Source organism: Anopheles stephensi, chromosome 3 (assembly GCF_013141755.1).
Source record: "Anopheles stephensi strain Indian chromosome 3, UCI_ANSTEP_V1.0, whole genome shotgun sequence".
In the NCBI taxonomy this organism is placed as follows: domain Eukaryota; kingdom Metazoa; phylum Arthropoda; class Insecta; order Diptera; family Culicidae; genus Anopheles; species Anopheles stephensi.
Window position 1 is genome coordinate 80,905,872 of NC_050203.1, and position 21,675 is coordinate 80,927,546.

Here is a 21,675-nt window from a genome sequence, read left to right on the forward strand (position 1 = left end):
CTGATTTTATTTTGAACTGTGCGATCCATAAGGGGATGTGGAAAATATGAAAATAAATACAAATTAATCCGGAAAAACTATTTATAATACCTGAGATATAAAAGGGTCGTCACACGGCAGGACCGGGGGCTCATATCCCATCCAGACCGGCTCCCCGTATGCACAGCTGACTACTATGCTACGGATAAAATCAAGTCACAGAAAATCAGAAATGACAGGCCGAGACTTTTCAATGTTGTAGTGCTAAGAAGATAAAATGGAATGTTACAAAAAAGTAAATAAAAAAAGCTTTTGAAACAGTAAATTTTCAGAAAGTCCTAGCCGCAGAGAGTTTCTTCAACAGCTAATGTATTTCTGTAAATATTATGATATTTTATGGATTGTCTCATGTTGGATTTGATCAAATAAATGAATTGAATAGGAATCATCAAATTTTACTCATTTTTAACCTTGTTTTCTGGAAAATGATGTGGCAGTAATATTACTAATGCCAAAATGTTCTCTAATCTTTATTCTAAAAGTGAAAAAAGCGATGCAATTATTGATTAAACATTTCCTAATTCTATTTAACAGAAGTTCAGAGAGTTAGTATCCCCAATTACTATGCTTTAACAAAGTATTTTTTCAAATTAAATTTAAAAAATTGCATGCTTTGAGGCGCAAATCGTTTACTTTGATCATATTTAATGAGCTAATGATGATGAATAAAACGTGAATAGAAATCAACTATTTTGGACAATTGTTGGCACTTTGCCAAGTAAAAGTTTGAAAAGATTTCGCATTTATATAATAAAACTGCCCCTCAAAAAACATCCTCCAATTGTTATGCTAACGGTGCAATTGAAAGCAACGCCAAATTTCGACACAAAACTTTCCTAATACCATTAACTAGAATGGGCAATCAATTCACAGGAAATGCCCTACTACCCAGTGCAGTTCAGCTCAAGTGCCATCCATTAAATAGCATCATTCTCGGTTGTGGGCAAAACGGGAAGCACGCCAAACATTACTAGCAAACCGTTACTATTCTATTTTCCACCGGGCACCACGCACCGGGCCACCACGCTCTAATTCAATTTTCCTAAACCATCGGTGCGCGTGCTGAGCTATCATAATTTGGTGCAAGTACCATTCGGGTAAAAGTGTTGCCGGTTGATTATGAATATTGCCTCCATTTGGCTAATTAGCGTCCGGGCACAGGTCAGCCGTCCGTAACGCGTCCTCGGGCGTTACAAATTTGGCGTCAAATCGGCGTAAAATTGTTGTTGCGAAAAAAAGGGATGGGGAGCAAATTAAATTTGCTTACTGTTGATGATGATGACGCTTGCCGTGCTGAGATTGGGAAGGGAAATGATGTTTATTTATAAATTTTTATAAATAAACATAAATTGTTTACAGAAAGTGAAAAATGAAGAAGAAAATGTTTACTGCATAATTGAGCATACATTTATCTACATTTTTTTCTCTTGCAAACCAAAATGAAAACTAAGCACAAAAACAAGGTTTCAATCGTTTGGTGCGAATTTGAATTGAAGCACAATTATGGTCAAGCTATTTCAAGTACGCAATGCAAACTCGTTACAAGTTGTAAATGAGCTTTCGCTTGTTGCTTACCGAGTACTGATCCTGCTCATCCCGTGCTGGGCCTGTGTCCAGAAGAAAAAGTTTAAGGCAAAGCGAGAATTATAATAAATAAAACAAGCACGAAACGAGCTTAGTGCTTGTGAGTGTGTGTTGTTTTTGCCAATGGAAAAGTGAGTGGAAAATGAATATTTCATTCAAATTCTTACTCGCGATTGAGGCTTCCGAAAGCAATAAATTTATATGATAATTTATTTCGCTTAAATTAAACGCTCTTCTCAGTTACAAAACTTAGAGAAAAAATCCTATAAATATTTAAATTTACCACTCAAAAATATTTAAAGCGTAAAGAACACTCGCTTCCGATTTTTCTCTCCAATGCATCAACCGGATTTACATTAGCTCGTCAAAGCTTTCGCCAGTGCAAATCCCATCGCCTCTTCCTTCCGTGCACTTGCTCACACTCATCGAATCGAAACCACTAATCGAAAACCGATTGCAGCCTCACACAAATCGCCAATCGTCCCCAAACACCGTCCAAAAACGCCACCGCCGAAACCACAGCCAAGAGCGTGTAAATTTGTCGGTCAATTGTTTGGTCGCAATGTAGGTTCTGTGCCGCACGGTTAGAATCACATTTGTCAGTAACAATTAAGCCGATGCGGGTCGGTTTGTATGCCCTGCGTTCGAAGCCACCGGTTGATTGTGAATCAATTGCCCCGTTGGCTTCCGGGTTTTTGTAGGTGCGTGACCATTTCACCGTGAAGTGGGATTCCACATCACACTTGTTCACACTTGCCTGTGGTAGAGAAAAGCGCAGTCAACGGTGCTGGTGTTGTGAATGCAGCTTTAGCCCGCCAACTTCCATCTCGCTCGAAACGAATACACCATTTACTGGATGGAAATAAATTCCAGCTTCCAGTGCATAGAATGGTAGAACGGGCGGATTAAAATGTTATCATACCGGGGTGAGTCGCGTGTAGTTGGGAGCATCAGTTAAATGCATTCCTGTTAATACATCCGTGTTGTGCGGTACACCAATTGGTTGGGGCAGTGTGGCTTCAAATTGCCTGCAGTGGGACGAGTTATTTTGTAGAGTTTTAAAAGGCGTTAATAATTCGTCCCGAAACGAAACGAGGAGGGAAATGCTTTTTTATCGACTCAAACACAAATAAACGAATTATTTCGTGTGAAGCAATTTGGCGCAACGAGCAGAAAAAAAGCCGTTGTGTAACCAAGCTTATGATACGGGTTTGAAAATATCGTTTCCACGCGGGGTTTTCCACGCGAGTTGTATTTATTTTGCACCATGACACGTAAAATTTATCTCTTACTAAAGACCGGAAAATTAGTTGCAAAAGCATTTTTTTCTTTAAAAAAGTATGAAACAAACGGAATCCAGGTGAAATCTGTTTTCGTAGCGCAGGATGTGATGCACGCTCTAATTAGTGGGTTAATGATGGTACCGGCTCCATCATACACAACAACAACAAAAAATCACCCCTTGATGATGATAAAGCATCCCTGTGTTTGTGTGCGTTTTTCAACTTTTATAAAACTTTTCCACAAACCAAAGTGCAACAAACCGACCTTGTAGCTGCATGCAGTTTGGGAGAATTTTTCTCGCTCTCTCGAAGGGAAATAAATAAACTTCACCCGGCGTGGAGTTGCTTGCGGCAAATTGAACGCAACAAAAAAGTGGGGAAAAAAATCCGGGGAAAAAAGGAAGCATAAAGGAACCATTTGTTAGTACCGCTTGCAGGCTGGGTTGTAATGGATCAGGAAGTGCAAGCATGAGAGACTCAAAAAACCGGTATGTTACACTGCAGTAAACTAAAATATCCGACGGCTATGCGGGGTTTCTGCTGGGTGCAACAATGCTCTAGAGCGAAACGGATTCAGCCTGGTGTGTGAGTGTAATTATCCGCCACGAAAACATCCTGAGAGATAGCGGCTAAGCCCTCATCCTGCTTTCGTATCATACTGTAGGCAGGGTGCAACAAACTGACGGATGGGTTTTAAGAAGTTTTGTAGATTGTATTAATTTGTACCCGGAACTATCGAGCAAGAAGATGATAAGACATTAGAAATCTTGTTTTTGGTGCTGAAATAATTTTGTCTTATCTTAAATAAGCTTCAAAAGTTGTATCAACGGATTTTGTTACTGCTTATTCAAATTTAAAAATCCTGCGCCTAAAAGTATGCAATTTGCATTACCATATCTTCAAGCTTTTCAAACTTAACTGAAATTTTCCGGAATATGAAAGCAAATCATGGCATGCGTTGTTTACAAATAGACACGTCTTCAGTATCATATCACGCACACACACACCCGCACTCACCATCTAATTAATGAAACTGTCTGCGTATTACCGAACGGAATAGCATCGTTTTGAATTAGACGCAACACACTATTAGCTTGAGTACGGCATACACGTACTCATGCCGCCCTTTTACTAAACCCGTTACAACAATCATTAACAAATCATCATCATTAGCAGCGATTGTTATGTTGATCGTGGTGTCGGTGTCACAACAAAGCAGTTTAATATTCCGGCTCTATTACGCCCGGACCAACGTAGCTGCGTGCGTGAACCCAACGACAAACTAAACCTTTGTAGAGGAACCCTTATACGATTCCCAAACGGTACCGAAAATGTACCAGCTCGTCTCAATTACATCCGGCACGAAGATTTCCCCCCGTTGGTACCCGTTCTGCTTCTCCTTCTTCGAGCCCGCATCTGTGTTTTAGGGCGTGTAAACGTGACGCGTAGCATCACACGGACGGTAGGCAAAACATTCACCACCGATGCAAGAAAATCGAGCTCGGGCCGGCTCGACCCGGAAGGGAAATACCCGGGAGTCCGAGATTTAATCAGAGCTGGGAAAATTGCATACGCCAGCAAAGGAAGGGCCGTGAAGGCGACAACATTCGCAACGCCTGAAAGTAGGCTTCCCGGTGTGCAAGGATTCTTAGCGTAAAGCTACCGAGCACTGATCCATTTTCTGCTGCCAGTCGGCAATGGAGACAAATAAAAGCGAATGCGCATCGTACCCTGACCGTTGACCAGCTAGCCGCCCGGTGCTAGGATTCCACCAGTGAGCTTTAAGGGAACTGTGGGATATCTCTCTCCGTGTGTGTGTGCGATGAGCTGCACGATTTATCACGGCACTGTCAACGGGACGTTTCATGATGTCTTTGATGATGGTGATGCTGATCATGGTTACGACTGTTGATGGGAATGACCTGTGATGGTAAAACCTTCGGAACGCATATGGATGTGTTGATGTGTTCGTTTTTCTTCCCCACACCCGTTGCAAGTCGAAGTTATCGGTGTAAATATACCGACCGTCCGTCTTTTGCCAGTCAGCCGATACAACCCTTCTGAAACTCACCTAAGAACCCTAAAAGAAGCTTGTGACTCTGTAGGATAATTCTTATGTGTCTTTTCAATGCTCAAGGTTCCATTTCGCAGAAGGAAAGCCATCTCCTCGTGTGTTTGTTTAGTAACATAGTATGATAAGCATGATTAGGTAAAGAACACTCATGTACAAAACTTTCCACGACGAGAGGGTTTCGAGTGTGAGTGGCTCAGCTGGCATCGTGCCGTATGTTTCTGTCACTCAACAAGTGCGCTTTCAGGGAGCCGGTATCGTCAGCATCAAGAGTGTCGGGATAAATTGTTTATTGATAGTTTTTCTTACCAATAGAGCCCGGTCTAATGGGGCCGCCTGAGCAGACAGAGTCATCGTCAAGAGGACATGTTTGCCGGCGTCGTCTTCGTTCTTCTTTTGTGAGACAGTACGAAAGAAAAAGCACTTGAAACTGTTTGCTATTTTGTTCGATAATGACGTTTATAAACCGGTTAGCTGTAGACATTGTCACTTTTGTTGGCTTTCTGCTTTGGTAATCGTTGCAGGAAGCGCTTTCTTCGGGAAAAGTCCAATCTCCCAATCAAGATGCAATTGAATGGAAAGTTTATCGTTTGGATCGTATCCTTTTGATATACTTCGCTGAGTGATATAATTGTGAATCAATTGATTCGAAGGAAATTAATGAGAAATGATAAAATTTTGCTCATAAATGCTTCGTTAGTTGACAGATAGGGGGCGTTGAGGTTGAAATTATTGTACATATATTTTTCACCGGGAGAAGCGTTACCAATTTTAAACTTTAAAATTCGATCATTCTCTTACGAGTCCACCGAAAATGATCACGAAAAAGAACAATTATGATGCTTTGAATCGTAATGAATTTCCGCAACGGAAAACACGTTTTCTTATTCACCACAAACGATTAACACCATGCCGAAAAGTTCACATTCAATTTGTCAAAAGCTTACACCAACCAAACCAACGCTACCAAACGGTGACGGGTGGTAATCAGCAAAAATGAAAGCAATGACCCAAATTCGTGTGCTAGAAAACTTGCCCCAAAACAACGCAGTGAAAAACTTTCCACAAATTATCTCCCGCATCGAAACCGTTTACTTCCGCCCCGCTTTTCGGTGGTGAGAAAACGACCTCAAACGTTGCGCTGTTTTTCCAGAAGACGCGAAGACGAAATTATGCCAGATTTTTGTACGAGCGCAAGGAAAAAAAATTACGCCAATGCACCGAGCGTTGTGGTTTTTGTGTGCGCATAAACCGAAAGAACCATTTAATCCGGTTCCTTAGAAGAAACCGTAAGGAGAACATAAAAAAGGCGAAGAAGCTAAATGGAACAGATTTATCCAATCTGTTTCTGAGATAGGGAAACCGAGAAGTCAGCTGCTAGTCGGAGCACTAAATTGTTCAAGATAACCAAGTAAAATTACGAGGCACTTGCTTCCGGTGGTGAGTGGATTTTTTTTGCTGCTGCTGCTTGTAGTTGCTCCTCAGTTCGTTGTCTTATCGTTTGTTCATTTCATTTTATTTACTGGTAAATTTCGTTTCGACACACACACACCTAGAGCACAGAGCACAGTGTACATGGGGCAAAGGTTTCTTGCACGTTCCTTTAGGTTCTTTTGTCGACCCGGACGTGCTGTCGCGATCTGTCTCGCACTTACACTAACCGCTACAGTTTTGCTACACTTGTCCAATCATTCTTTGCAGATTAAAATCGCCCGCACACGATAGCCGCTGGCAGCAGGTGCAGAAGGAGGTTGAAGCAACAGGCTCCTACCATCTGACGGAAACCGAGCTGATCTACGGCGCTAAGCTGGCCTGGCGCAATTCATCTCGGTGCATCGGTCGTATACAGTGGTCCAAGCTGCAGGTAAGTCACCACCGCCAGCAACGAGCAGTCGATAAAATTATCGTTTAAATGAAGCCAAAACTTGTCGTGAGGGGAAACAAACAGCAAAAAAAGGCCAATCGTTTGCTTTCCTTTTTGGAAGCAAGAAAAGCACAACAGAGTGGGCAACGGCAAACGACAAAGCATACAACAGAGAGCGCTTGAAACCGAAACCCCGTACGGACGAGACCATGCGAGCCACGCTTGGCTGAGGGTGATAGTTAAAGTGATTAATTATTTAAATTGAGAGTCATAGTCCTTATGTAATTAGCGTACTCCCACCCATACACACGAACCGACCGACCGACCGTCTGGAAGAGAATGAAGCGGTTTCTTTTCGAAAGAACAGCTTTCCCACTCCTCATGGAAAAGCTACAAAATGAAGCAGAAGCAATGTAGAAGGAAATGAGCAGGAAAGAAAAACGGACGAGCAGCCAAGCAAACAGCACGCGCCACCAACCGATGAAAGCATGTGCTAGCAACCTCCATACCAACCGGTACCGTTGAAGAAGGGACAACCAACAACAAGGGTGTAAATTAAATGATGAAGGAGGAAAAATTAAATTATTTTCATTATCGCCTGCCCTGAGCACGGTGGGACTATAGAGAGAGAGAGAGCGCGCGTGTGTGAGTGTATGAGAAAGGGAGAGGGACAATGGGACGTAATTGGGTTCTTGAGGTGACGGGCCGAGCTAGTAAGAAGGGGGAAAAATGCAAAGCAATCTAAACGCTTTGCTGTGGGAACGATAGCTTTTTTCGTCGTCGGTGTGGGAGAGCAGTACGGGAGATTGTGGTCGGTTCTCTAGGGATGTTGGACGCCTTGCATGCTTTACCATTTCCGGCTTTGGCTTGTGAAACCATGCTCGGCTAGACCAAGTGGCTGCGTATGTACAATTAATCATGCTGGCACTGCATGACCGGAAAGGCAAAAAGGAAGTTCATCTTGCTTCGTAAGATCAGAAATGATCTTTATGGATAAATAAAATTAGCTTGATGTTTATTGGTTATTTGAGATTCATAAGGATCTTTTAAAACTTCGCAGATCCCTTTTAAGCATAGAAAGCACTGAAAGGAGATTGACTTCAATAAGATTTAATTATTTTTAGCTGTGAAGATATCTCGATGGAGACGCCTGGTGCCTTGTGGCCGAGTAAAGTACAGGGCGTCTCCATTTGATATTGATGGGAAGAGTTCGCATTTTACGATGCTTTCGATCTGAAGTGGCGAAGCAAAATGCATTTTAAATAAAGTTTATAATGCATGAAAATTATTCTCAATGAAGTCCACAGAGTATAAAGTAGTGATAAAAAATATTCATCAGCTTTTTAGCTTCGTTTTAATAAACTTTTGTATCCCCTACCATGATTAGCATTCAGATGCTTATTTACAGACGAAGCAAAATTGTAGCTCTCTCACTCAAAAGAAATGCTGGAATGATAGCCAACGATTGACGCTGGTCAGTGTGGTTGCATTCCATCTCAAAACTCTCATACTGCTCGGTAAAAACGTATCATAAAGAATGCTTAATCACAACTCCAAAGGAGTTAGAAGTGCACACAGCACGTGTCGGTTTCATAATTATTTTTTCCCCAAAGCTACTTCTCACACCGAAACACCTCCCCAGTCTCAGCTGCCCAATCCCAACAGACGAGTGGTCAAAGTTATGGAACTTAATTTTGTCCTTTACTGCAATTTCATGCATCCCTTCGTCTGTTAGAAACCGTCTGCTTTTTGTCTCGCAAAGAAAACCGAGCATCACCGAGCAGCGCACTGGAGCTGACAGGCCGGTGGTGGTGTGGTCACGTATTTTTATGTGTCTTATTTCAAGTCCTTGCACTCTCTCTCTCTCTCTCTCTCTGCCTTTCTCTTGTACTAAAGACAAGCAGCGAAGGGGGAAAAGAAATAAATGGCACACCTTCGCTTGAAGAAGGAGAAGGAGTAAGCTTTCTCCAACCCCTCCCGAATGGCTCACTTTACGAACGTCGGTGTACAAGACCGTCTCCGGAGAAGGAAGAAAAGCCCGGTGTAATTTACATTCTCATAAGATAAACAGCTGGAAAATCGTTGCTGGAAGCGACATAACCACGGGCTCACGTAAAAGGAAGCTCGAGGGCTGGAAAGTTAAGCAAACCACCAGCTGACCACCTGTAAATGTGAGAGAACGTGTCGGGTATTGGCCAATACCGGTCTACAAGATGGAAAACTAGAGAAGGTTGCTACGGTCGGGGTGAAAAACAAAACAAAAAAACGAAACGAAACGCTGCTCGTACTTCTCCGATCCGATGTTTTGCCTGAAGCGTCGAACCGGGGAGGGGGCCTGGGATATCCTTTTAGCAAGTAAATCCTACAGAAAAAGGGGACAAAATCTAAACCAACGTTAAAGGATTATCCTGGCAAATGTGCGGCATCATCTCGTCAGCCACCGTCGGTTGGTTCGATGGTGGTGGTGGTTTAAAGTTTTCATGCATTGTTTAAAGTTGAGGACGCACAATATTTTAAATATTTTATATTACACTTTAGGGGTTAATATTAACAAGGATTTTGCTAAAGAAGACAACTTTAGCCTGAAAAAGAAGTTTTGCCATACCGATCAAATTAATCTGTTTACTACAGTGATTAAAAAAATAATCTTTCTTGATTGATGGGGAGCTTCAAAGTCCATTTAATATCGGTAATAATACGGTGTAATTACTTCAGTAAACCATGCTCCATGCTATCAGCAACGATAATCTTTTAATCGGTTTTAATGCCTCCAGGCACCGAAGGCAGTGCTTCAAACTGCATCATGCACTGTTGAGCTGTAACCTTTAACATTTTTATGCTTAACACTCCTGCATCTCTTTTCAACTGTTAATACGCTACTGATTGGCTCATTTCGGTTTTGCACCACCGTTACAAGAAAATAGCTCCATTTACAAACCGGATGTTGCTTATCACACTGTTCGATGCAACAACACCGCAATGCACTCTCGATATGCGATGAACGTGTTTCCGTTTTCCCGATGATTTTTTTTTCTTTTGCTTGGCCCTGCTGAACCATTTCCTTCCCGTATCGTAATGTACCTTAATGTAACCGGATGCCACTACATTACGATGCATCCGAATCGTGGCCGTCCGGTTGGGTGCACGGTTGGCACGCGAATGCAATCGACTGAATAATCCGATGATCCGATCACACCGGTGATATGGGGATGCCAATCTCAGGACGCCAGACTCGATAATACACCTGTGCTGTGATGTCGGAGAGCACACGTTGGAGGTGTACTTATTTCCATTCTGTGTTTTTTTTAACTGTATGCTGCTATTCACTCACTCTTACTCCCTGTTTCTTTTTTTTTTGCTCTCTTCCCACGTACAGGTTTTCGATTGCCGATACGTAACGACCACCAGCGGTATGTTTGAAGCGATCTGCAATCACATCAAATATGCCACCAATAAAGGAAACCTCAGGTATGCTCCCGCCGTACGCCTTTATCGTTTGTGTATATCGACGTTATCTTGTGTGTGAGGAGGTGCTCGTGTGTGTGTGTGTTGGTTTTATTGCTCACGTCCTCAGAGGACGACATCAGAGCTACTAGCTTCACTGTGGTAAAGCTCAGAACTCTTCCCTCGGGGGAACGAGTACACTTATATTGACACCTCGCGCACTTGAGCAATGATTTTTTTTCTGGTGTTTGTAATATAAAATGGAAATCTCGTTTACGACGTAACCGGGTGAGTAAGTGTGTGGTAGTCAATTTAGTCCATCAAGGTTAGCATACGATGTTCGCTGATCTGATAAAGGTAATATTAAAAAATAGAACGTCAGACTGGGTTGGAGTAGTTTAGAATTTAATAAGACCGAGGAAGTTCAGTCCCAGAGTGAATTAAAATGTCAAACCTAAGTTATGCATTTTGAAAATAAAACAGACCATTATAAACTTACATTATCATTTCGCTGTGATTTTCTTCAGAATATGAGTAAAAAAATGTTATAGTTGAATAAAAACAGAAAATCGCAAAAAAATGCCTGAAAGTATGCAACTGAATTTTTAGTAGAAAAATTATTATTCTAAAATATATCTTAATTTTTTTAAATATTGTTCAGAAATGCTTTTCTGAAGGTTTTGAGGGGTTTGAATTTACTGCTTTATCCTATAAAATGCACTGTCATTTACTTCAAAATATATACAAAATTACAGCTACTCAGAACGCCTGTTGCTATGCAATTTAAAATATAATCATTTAACATTTCATACATTTTTGTTTCGATAGCTTTTGGCAATATGGAGAAGAAGTTAGCTTTCTTAAGTTTTCATATTTAAGCGGTTTAAGAGAAATTTTTGAATTCAAAGCTAAGAACATACGCTTAAAAGTATGCAATTTTAGCCAAAATGAGGCGTATTTAATACAGCCAAAATGATGGTTGGTTAGTTTCATCAAGACTTTAAATAAAGATAACACTCGATACATTTGTCCACAATTGTTTTTAAAAAGAGATTCTTTAAACATACTTCAAACTCTAGCCACAATACTAAATCAAAACCCTTTGCACACTGATGAAAACCACTCACCAAACGAACTTGATAAATCAATGAAATAAATCGCACCATTGACAGCTTGCTCCTCACACACACGCATGCGTACACACCTTGACCGAATTCAATCGCGAGAAAAACAAAAAAAAATATTTCCACAAGATAATCGAACTGATTCAATTTTTTTCTGTTCCACTGATCCCCACGTAAGCCTCTCGTCCCATTTTTTTTGTTGCGAGTCCTTTTTTTTTGTTTGAGTCCTACCTCACAATAAAGTCGTCTCGATCCGTTTCATCTCGCTCGTTCCCAGATCGGCCATCACGATTTTCCCGCAGCGAACGGACGGCAAGCACGACTACCGCATCTGGAACAATCAGATTATCTCGTACGCCGGCTATAAGAACGCAGACGGTAAAATTATCGGTGATCCGGCCAATGTCGAGTTTACTGATGTATGAAATCGAACCCATAGCGCTCACTCGCAAACAGCCTGATGGCTGGCACGTGCTGGCGCTCACGCTTTCTCATCTTTTCGCTCTTTCTTGCTTTCTTCCGTCCGTTTGATCTTAGTTTTGCGTTAAGCTCGGCTGGAAGAGTAAGCGGACCGAGTGGGACATCCTGCCGCTGGTCGTGTCAGCGAACGGGCACGATCCGGACTACTTTGACTATCCACCCGAGCTGATTCTCGAGGTGCCGCTTAGCCATCCCCAGTTTAAGTGGTTTGCCGAGCTGAACCTGCGATGGTACGCCGTGCCGATGGTATCGTCGATGTTGTTCGATTGCGGTGGCATTCAGTTTACCGCGACCGCGTTCAGCGGTTGGTACATGTCGACGGAGATCGGTTGCCGCAACCTGTGCGACGCTAACCGTCGAAATCTCCTGGAGGTAGGCAATGCGCGTACATAAAAATCACTTTTAAAATGTTTAACTTGTTTTATTCTGCTCGCCAGCCAATCGCCATCAAGATGGGACTGGACACGCGAAACCCAACCTCGCTGTGGAAGGATAAAGCGCTGGTGGAGATTAATATTGCCGTACTGCACTCGTACCAGAGCCGCAATATTACGATCGTCGATCATCACACAGCCAGCGAGAGCTTCATGAAGCACTTTGAGAACGAAACCAAGCTAAGGTAATTGTTCAATCGTGATGATGGAGGCTCTCGTCGTAACCGGTTTTATGCCTTTTTTTTCCCCCACCGGTAGGAATGGTTGTCCGGCCGATTGGATATGGATTGTACCACCGATGTCGGCCTCGGTAACGCCCGTGTTTCATCAGGAAATGGCCGTGTACTATCTGCGACCGTCGTTCGAGTATCAGGTGAGCAGCCGACCAATAAATTTGTGTCGTTTCTATTACAAGCCATAAATTAGCGCTTGCTTTCCATACACGACCGATCGGGATATTAAAGGATTTCTCTTATTCTGAGTAGAAAACTGAGTACGAAAAAAAATCGGTCGCCTAAAACTGTCATTTTTGTAAAAATAAAAAGGGTGCGGAAAAGTTTAAAACAAAAAAAGGATTTTTAAAGTCCCGAGGGTGTCGAACGAGTTTGATTATTTAAACACGTTTTCCCAACCCACTTAGGGGAGGAAGCTGTCATAGAAATAATGGGTACGAATCAATGGCGAGAAAACTTTTTCCCTACAATCGCCAGTAACATAAGCCGGTCGGTTGTACCCATTTTTGTTCTATTTAGGGATGATTACAGATAGCAAAAAAGGCTTGAATGGACTCTCCGGAATCCTTTTCCTTTCCTCTCAGAACGTGATTTAATGCTTATCTGTTTCTTACCCTAAAGGGGTCTTTTACTATCTACCAGGGAAACTCGTTTTTTTCCCATCCTGATCATTTAGATATTATGATTCGATGTACCAAAACTTTAACGCGTTCTTCATTTACAGGAATCGGCTATGAAGACGCACATCTGGAAGAAGGGACGAGATTCGGCGAAAAATAAGAAACCTCGCCGAAAGTTCAACTTCAAGCAAATAGCTAGGTAAGAAACTTCATTTTGTACATTATTTTACAATTAAATTTTAGTTTATATACCTCTATCTCATATCCTTCCTACTTCATCTCAACCGAAATGATTGCTGAACAATCCATTTCCTAATGCATTTGACGATAATTGAAAAGAAGAAAGGCTACTGATACAAATCTAGAGAGAAAAAAAAAGGAAATGGAATCATAAAACCACGCAAAATGATCATTTTACCGTCCGGCATCAGGGTTGTAATCCTCCTTAATCCAAGGCTGCCACTAGCAGCAAAGGATACAATAAAAATGGAGTCATCAATTGAGCACCCCATCGAGAACGATACACGAACACGCGTAGCTTGAAGGTTTTTCCGAGTCGGGATTTTTTTTTTCTCTCCATTGAATTTTCCTCCAAATGTGCCTCGGAAAACAATTCAGCTTTTGTTAGAGAAGGAGATTTTTGGGGCGCTCTTTTAAAGCGAAACATGTAACATGACAGTGAAGTAGGGCAAACGGTCTTCACCCAAGCGGGTTTTTTATATTAAGGGTCATTTCCTGAGTGGCTTCACTAAACGGTGGATAATTAATGTTGAAGTTGACATGTTTTTTTGTCACGAAAGGTCACGGCTTCTTACAGCAAGTTTTCATTAAAGCAAAACGAAAGGTCCTACTGACCTGTCTGTAATTTTTTTTAATGAATTTTATATATTTATTAAAGACATCCAAATGGACTTGCTCGCTATGTACTACACAAAGGAAAAAAGAATGGATGTAATAGACAAGTATTGCAGCTCATTAACAGAAAGCAGATTCGCGCTCGTTCTACTAAACAAGCGATGCATAAACCTCATATTGCTTCCCTTTATTGAATTTTCTGCTCCAAACGATACACTAGTTTCAGCCTCGTTAGTAATCGTTGATCTGAGGAAGCAGAATCTCCACCACGCAGAATTAGCTCCGATTGAACTGAAGCTTCCAACGAGTCAAGGGAAGTAGTTCAACTGCACAGACCGGGGTTAATTTGTTCCCGTCAGTTCATTCCTACACGATTCCTACATCAAACGAACCGTGGATTGTGTCGCCGAAAAATGGTTCACCACTCCATTGACCACGCAATTCACAAGAACCAAAGCGAACGCCCCAAAAAAAAAATCAACGAGTGCAACGAGTCGGGAAAAATCCGGAAAAAAGTCATAAATTTAATCGCCCAATCATCGTACCACACCAAGATCGGATCGAATCGGTGACTTTGGTCGGTTCCCATTTTCATCACGGCACGGTACATCAATCTCTAGGCCGGGGAAAAGCTGTCGATAGCAGTGCACTTATTTTTGGCTGTAAGGAAAATTATTCTTTCCCGGCGCATCAGCCACATCAGCCTTCATTTTTTTGCTGGCTTCAGACACACGCGTGCGAGAGTTGTTGATGGACAAGCAGAGGAAGGAAAAAGGAGGAACAAAATTCAAATTTGATCAAATTCCGCCAAGGGTTCATGGTTGAGTCCACATGTGTGTGAACACCAAAGGTCATGCATTTTTCATCGACATTTGATTATTTCGGGTATGAATATGTGGCTGGGTTTGTGATGTTAAGTAAAATCAACAGTTTGTTGATAGACATTTTATGGAAATGCATTCTCTTGTACCTCGATATAAAATTATTTCTACTTAAGGTGCTATTTGAATGAATTTTTCCAAGAACTGGCAAGAAAAGCTCAATGAAACGATTGAAGCTCGATTCTAGCATCAACAACACACACATTTCAATGCATCATCCCCATCCGTCCTCAATAAGCTCTGCAACTGCTTGCTAACTTTTCCCATCGAGAACCGGGGTGAACTTTCCCAAATTTGCCAATAAATATTTGCAAACTCTTCCCGCTAATGGAAATGCGTTGAGTGTTATTGCGCTGTTCACCCCAGTCCAGTTTTACATCGCCACCAACGGTTTGGTCGGTTGGCAATAAATTTTCCAAACCTAGCACGTTCAATGATCAACGGTTTTGTCAGGTGCAGCTGCACTCGGTTTGCACCCAGAACAACACAAAATACCAAACACACACACAGCTCGGTACAAGGGTGCCGTGCGATCAAGCGAGTGTGAAAGGTGCGCTGCGCATTAGCTAATGATTGGTTTTAGGTTGCAGCCGCTCTGTAGCAGCCAAACCGGGACCATCCGGATACGGGCCCTGGCATCATCAGGGAAACAATTTCTAGCTCACTCTTACTAGGTAGAACGTGATCGTGAATGTTGTTCGATTGGAGGCTAGCAAACTTCTACTGCTTCTGTTTGATATTGGAGTGGAATTTTCGGCTACGAGAAGCTACGGTTGCTCACTAACAGCTAGAAACTAAAGGAAAAAATATTTGGCATGAAACAATTGGTTTGATTTTCGGGTAAATTATTCTTGCCGCTCTGATGGGTTTTCTTTGAAGCTGGGGATCGAAAATTGCATGGAAAAGGTCGTTTTGATTAAACTTTATCGGAAAAATGGTTCAGAACGATCCCTTGTTTGATGCAAAATTGTATGGAAAAACGTTTTGCAAATTAAAACCAGGCTTTTCTTGTATTAAAATATAAAAGTTTAACAAAAAATAAAAATGCAACATGGACTCACAAGTAAAAGCAAGTAAAATAAAAGATAATTAAAAAAATAAAAATTTAACTTGACATTAAACATTACATAAATATTACAATACTTAAAGGAAATCATCGACGTAGATAAAACAAAACAAATAAAAAATACGGTTAAAATAAAAAAAAAATCAGGAATTAAAAAATCAAGCAATATGCAAATCAAACACATAAAACATAAAAATCAAACTAAAAGAAAACGAATAAATAAAATAAAAAACTAATGAGATAAAACTTAAACTAAAAAACACAAATGAAAAAAATTCAAACAAAAAAAAATAAAACATAAAAATAATAAAAGAATAGTGAAGTAAAACTATAACTAAAAAATAATGAAAAAATTCCAAAAATCATTTCAATGTCAAAAAGCACAGAAGTGACAAAACATTAGAAAATCGATTAAAAAAAATGAAAAACAATGTCATAAAACATGAAACAACAAATAAACACAAAAAAGTGAATAAAACACTCAAAACATTAAATTCAATAAAACAAACAGCCAAAACATAAAAAACGTCGTTCAAACATATTACTAAGCAGAAAAACATTTAAAACATTCAAAATGGCTCATGTCTCATGAATTTTAGATTGTTTGCACGTTAATTGATTTTTAGAAGCACTTTCCGTTGGTGTTCTACTTAAAAAAAAATGAAAAGCCATCTCCACAGCGTGTTTTTCCACCCGGTAAAGAATCAACGACGTGCCTGACCTCCCAGCTCATTTTCCACCGACGATCACTTAATACTCGCACCTAATGGAGAGTTTAATAACCGCCATCAAAATAATATCCACGGTCACCTCACACTGGAACCTGACCATTTTAAAGCTTCATCTCTCGCGCATACAACCACCTGTTTTTTCCCCGGTGCATTGCCACTGTGCAAAGCAACGGGCAAATGAAAAAACGCAAGCGCAAAAGCAAACTAATCTACCACGGTCATGAATGAATGGGAATCACTCTACATTAAAACGTGAAGCTTCCAAACTTGTGGACTTTGGCAACAACAAAAAAATAGAGGGCGGAAAACAACAAGAGAAAATCACTAGGACATTTGACAGGGGAGGGAAAACACGAGAAAAACTCAACGCCATGTTGAACAGGAAGTACTTCATGCTCCTATGGCCATGTTACTGCCATCATCATCAAATTGCTAACATAACAGCCAATTTACACCATTCGTTTCGCATTCTGCGGAACGAACGCAAGCCTGGGGACCGAACTTGCTGACCTTCTCCTGTACTCTCTCGGGAATGTTTTGGGGGGTGGGAGGAGGGGCCAGCAGCCCAGTTTGGCAGCGACAGTTTGAAGTGTGACCGTTGAAAAAGCGCGCCAGAGACGACCGACTGGTTCTCGGTCGTTCGTTTCGCTTTTCCGACGACGCACCGGGAACGTCGTGTCATTTAAAGCGAAAAATCGTTCACTTTTCCGGACACGATTGAATGGAGATGGCAATTTTTTGGGGGTGATTCTACTTTTTTTCCTCGCTTTCTGTTCTTTTTTTCTTGAACCACTTCATCTTCAGGGTTTTTTTCTTTGTCTTTCTCGTCTAGTTGAGACGGGAATGGCTTTTATGTGCTCGTAAGGAAAACGGTCAAAAGTGAAACCAATAAAAATGTCATAATAATCAAATTCAATGACCATTTCGGGTGATCCGGGGACAAACATTACTTGCAAGAAGAAAAAAAATAGGTTCTCAAGTGCAAATGGGAGCTAGAACAAATTGGTAACGTTTAAAAGGCATCGTTTGGCGAAAATTATCCTATGCATAGGAAAACAATGGTCGCCTCCCCAACATTCTTGCCGATTTCTAGGTTAAAAATGCATCTCAGGATCTCTGGAGAAAAACAAATCTTGCCTTGCAAGATGCCGTCTTGAAGACATTAATCCTCACTTGGGAGACGCTTTTTTCGGGCCCTCTAATGATCTTCTACATAGCATTTAAATTGCATTTTGTTCTAATTCTGCTCCCAACTCGTCTGTGGATCAAATGCACTCGGCGCAACGCTAAACGTTTGACGCATAAATAAAAGTTGTCCAACTATTTATTTTCTTCAACACAATCTCATCCTTCTGTCGTTAAGTGTGCAATTTCTTCCTCAAAAGTCAGCGTGTGTTTTTGTCTAAATCTCTAAAGAAAAAATTTCCAATGCTCTTTCTGGTGCACCGATGCACCAACTCGCTTTACACTTTGATGATAGATGGCCGTAGAGCAGTGCAAAGAAAAACCCAAACAGAGGAACTTTTCCAACAGTCCCATATGCATCTTTAGGGCTGCAACTGGATGTGCATCCAGTGTTCTTGGAAGCGAATGGCATGCATAAGAAAGAAACCAGGAAAAAGTTCTGGTGATAAGACCATCCGACGTGTCTGCAGAGCACAGGCAACGTGTTCGTGCTCGAGATGTACTGCCTCGCATTGGTTCTTCGCAAGCGCATGTTCGCTATATCTCTCTCTTCCTCCATTTTTTTCCTTCAACTCCACGATTTTCCACCAACCAGCAGCACCAGTATAACCCGATTTTCTCCCTTCTTTCCAGAGCTGTCAAATTTACATCGAAACTGTTCGGGCGCGCCCTGTCCCGCCGGATCAAGGCGACGGTACTGTACGCGACGGAAACTGGCCGGTCCGAGCAGTACGCCCGTCAGCTGGTGGAACTGCTTGGCCACGCGTTCAACGCACAGGTAAGTCTACTTGATTGGCCACGTTCGATCTTCGTCCGGGCTCGATGGACAGTGTGAGCCAATTTCGGGTTTGGGGTAGTTCGGGATGATTGGAAACCGAAAGCCAAGGACACGTTGATCCGGAACGAAAAAAGCTGTGTGGTGATCGGGTGTACGTGTCGGTATGGATAATCTCATCTCCCCAGTGTGAAGGATGAGCTTGTAAGGATTGAGACTGAATCATGTTTACTAATCGGTTGCATTCGAGATATCACCGGATTGCTCGATTGATTGGTAGACTGATTGAAGCAGATGTGCTAGAGCTTCAAGGTAATTTTGTCTGGAATATTTTTTACCTAGTTTCTAAGAATTTGAGACTTTAAAGCAACTCACTCAGGATAAGTTAAAGGTGTTAAATTTCAGTTTAGTGTAACTCACCTGGAAAATGTTCGATTTTCCCCTGAGCTGTCTCGAATTATGATTACCATGAGTTTGACACCTTGCTCTGTCAGTAAGCTGTCAGTAATCTACCACTTTTGACACATAGAGCTGTCAGTTATTTGACATATGGAGCTGTCAGAAATCGCATATGGAGCGCAGTAATTTGACGCTGGAATCTGTCAGTAATCTGGTTATTTATTTTACATGAAGAATAACTTGAACCAAGATTAGAATGAACAGGCTGGACTTCCTCACCGAACCGTGATATATCCTCATAAAAAGAAGAAGAAGAGAAGAGAATGAGCAGAAGCAAAATGAAACTATCGGAAAAAGAGAAATATATGGAAAATAGCTGAGAAGGCAAGGATAAAAACTTAAAAAATAGTACAAAAACGTAAAAATGAAATAAGAAAATGGAAGAACCAACATAAGAAGAAAAAGAAAAAAGAAACTAAGCTAAAAAATAAATGAGAAGAAAGGAAAGCAAAGAAAGTAAGAGAAGAATAATATTATCTCCAAATTCCATTAAAAATTTCTTCAAAATTATAGCTTTCGGAGATGATATCAAAACTCATATCCAATGTCACATAACCCTAAAAAATTCTCAAAAGATGATGTTTCACAGTACGATGCAAATCAAACGCTAACCTTAACCACACCTAGTGAAACGCATCATGCTATCAATAACAACAGCGACGACGATGATTCCAAACGAAGCTCACAACACCGGGTAACCGAGAAGGAAATAATTGAATTATCTCCACGAGGGTTCCATTTTTGTAAGTGTGTCCTCCCTCGCAACGCCAGCTAACGTTAAGGAAACGGTGGCGTTTATCCCTTTCAGCAAAGAAATATTCGTTGTGCACTCTTTCCTAGCTGGTGGAAGCATTCTTGATGCCAGCCAAGCTATGCCAAGTATGCTTACAATAACATCTTCTTGTGACTCCCTCAGCGATATTCAAGTAGCGAGCCAGGGCACAGGGACTTCACCTTTGGCGGTGGGAGAACGCTTTACTTCAGAACGCACAGTGTCATGCTTTTTTTTCTTCTTTTAAACCGCGTTTTTCCTCAAAGAGCTCTCGAACAGGTACAGCTCATTCGCAGAAGGTGTTCCTGCTATCCGAAAGCGAGCTGAGTCTTCGCTCTTACCGTTCTTTTGGACAATTTAAACTGTTTGAATACTCGCTACACAGAGCTGGTTGCGAAACGTGTTGCATGTTTCCCTTGTGCTTTACTTCAAGCATCCCTGGCCGCGCTCCAGGAACCTGTAAGTTCGTTCGTAAATGCTGTGCACTAACACTAAACAGCACCACACGCGCCAAAAGGAGTGAATGTGTTGAGGACGAACGGGTTTCGGGTTGTGTTGACGTTAAAGCTTGTTTACGTTCCTGGGATGATGGGACGACGATGGGACGTCACTGGGAACACAGTTAAGAATTAGCTAACTCATCGCTTTTCGTGGAAAACCTTTCCACCGCTTCCAGGTTTACACAGCGTCCAGAACTCCCCAGCGGTGAAAGGAGTTGAAAATTTTATATTCCCTTACTGCTGCGAGCACTATTTCCCACTATTTCCATTATCAGCCCTGCTTTTCCTATCCGCATCTCAACGGCGATTCTCCTGGACCCGGCTTTTCGGGTCCAAACGTTGCGTGACTCTCGAGAAAGGGATGCACTCAGCTCAGCTTCCGAAAAATTCAATCTATGTCCCGGGCGTCCTGATATCAAGATATTCACTTTAAATGTTTTGCTGCTACCGGTCCCGGTTAGGTTCGTTTCGAAAATGTTTGTATATGTGTGTTGAAAACGCATTATATTTGGCTTACAGAAGCATGTTTCATGAATGAGCATTTTCGTGCGGGAAAAGGGATAAGGGACTTAGGGACAAATATTTTGCTTCTTTAATGAACTGCACACATTTGGCTATCTGTGCTGACAAGAAACCGCAGACAGCTTTCTTACGGCATTTTGGTCGGTTGCTGTTTTCGAAGAGTTTTTCGGTTGTTCAGTTGAGTGTTCTGTTTTTGTTTACTACTTCTCAGACCATTGAACCATAGATGTTTGTTTTCCGGACGATTGTTTTGCTGTGGAGATGTTTTCTACAGCATTTTTGCATTAAACTAATTGGTCTGATGTATTTTTCACACATTTTTTTGGTTGTTAATTATTACTTTTATGACATGAATATTTTTTTTCTTTTGGTTTATTATGTTTGCTTTAGAATGATTTCGATAAAATGTCTAGATGTTTAAAATAAAGTTGATTTAGGAGATTTCAGTTTGTTAAGCTTTATTTTCATGCACCTTAACCTAATATTTTATTTTGGAAATTTTTTGAAAAGTTTCGTTACATTTATAACATTATTTGAAGCAAAATCTTCTGTGAAATACTTTTTTATCACTAATTCCTCATTTTTCTTCAAAAGAAACCCTGGCTTGCAATTGCGTACGACAAAAAAAAAACTAATCAAACAGGTTTTGCTTTTACGTCCAATTTCCTATCGCAATCTCCGCCAAAACCAAAAATTCATCAACAAATGATGATAAGCCAATGTCGTCGACAAAAGGGGTGGTTTTTTCTTCTT

General features: G+C 41.2%; 1 protein-coding gene across 2 annotated transcripts in view; it reads left to right on the forward strand.

Moving 5' to 3' along the window:
* The window catches only part of LOC118512972 (nitric oxide synthase), an 86,843-nt gene that overhangs the window by 56,127 nt on the left and 9,041 nt on the right, over positions 1-21,675 (forward strand). For both annotated transcript variants that reach the window (XM_036058199.1, XM_036058200.1), the window contains exons 5-12: positions 6,679-6,841; positions 10,218-10,309; positions 11,687-11,828; positions 11,947-12,261; positions 12,327-12,508; positions 12,582-12,696; positions 13,281-13,375; positions 18,528-18,672. In XM_036058199.1, the coding sequence (XP_035914092.1) occupies positions 6,679-6,841; positions 10,218-10,309; positions 11,687-11,828; positions 11,947-12,261; positions 12,327-12,508; positions 12,582-12,696; positions 13,281-13,375; positions 18,528-18,672 (1,249 nt within the window). The remainder of the gene's footprint in view (positions 1-6,678; positions 6,842-10,217; positions 10,310-11,686; positions 11,829-11,946; positions 12,262-12,326; positions 12,509-12,581; positions 12,697-13,280; positions 13,376-18,527; positions 18,673-21,675) is intronic.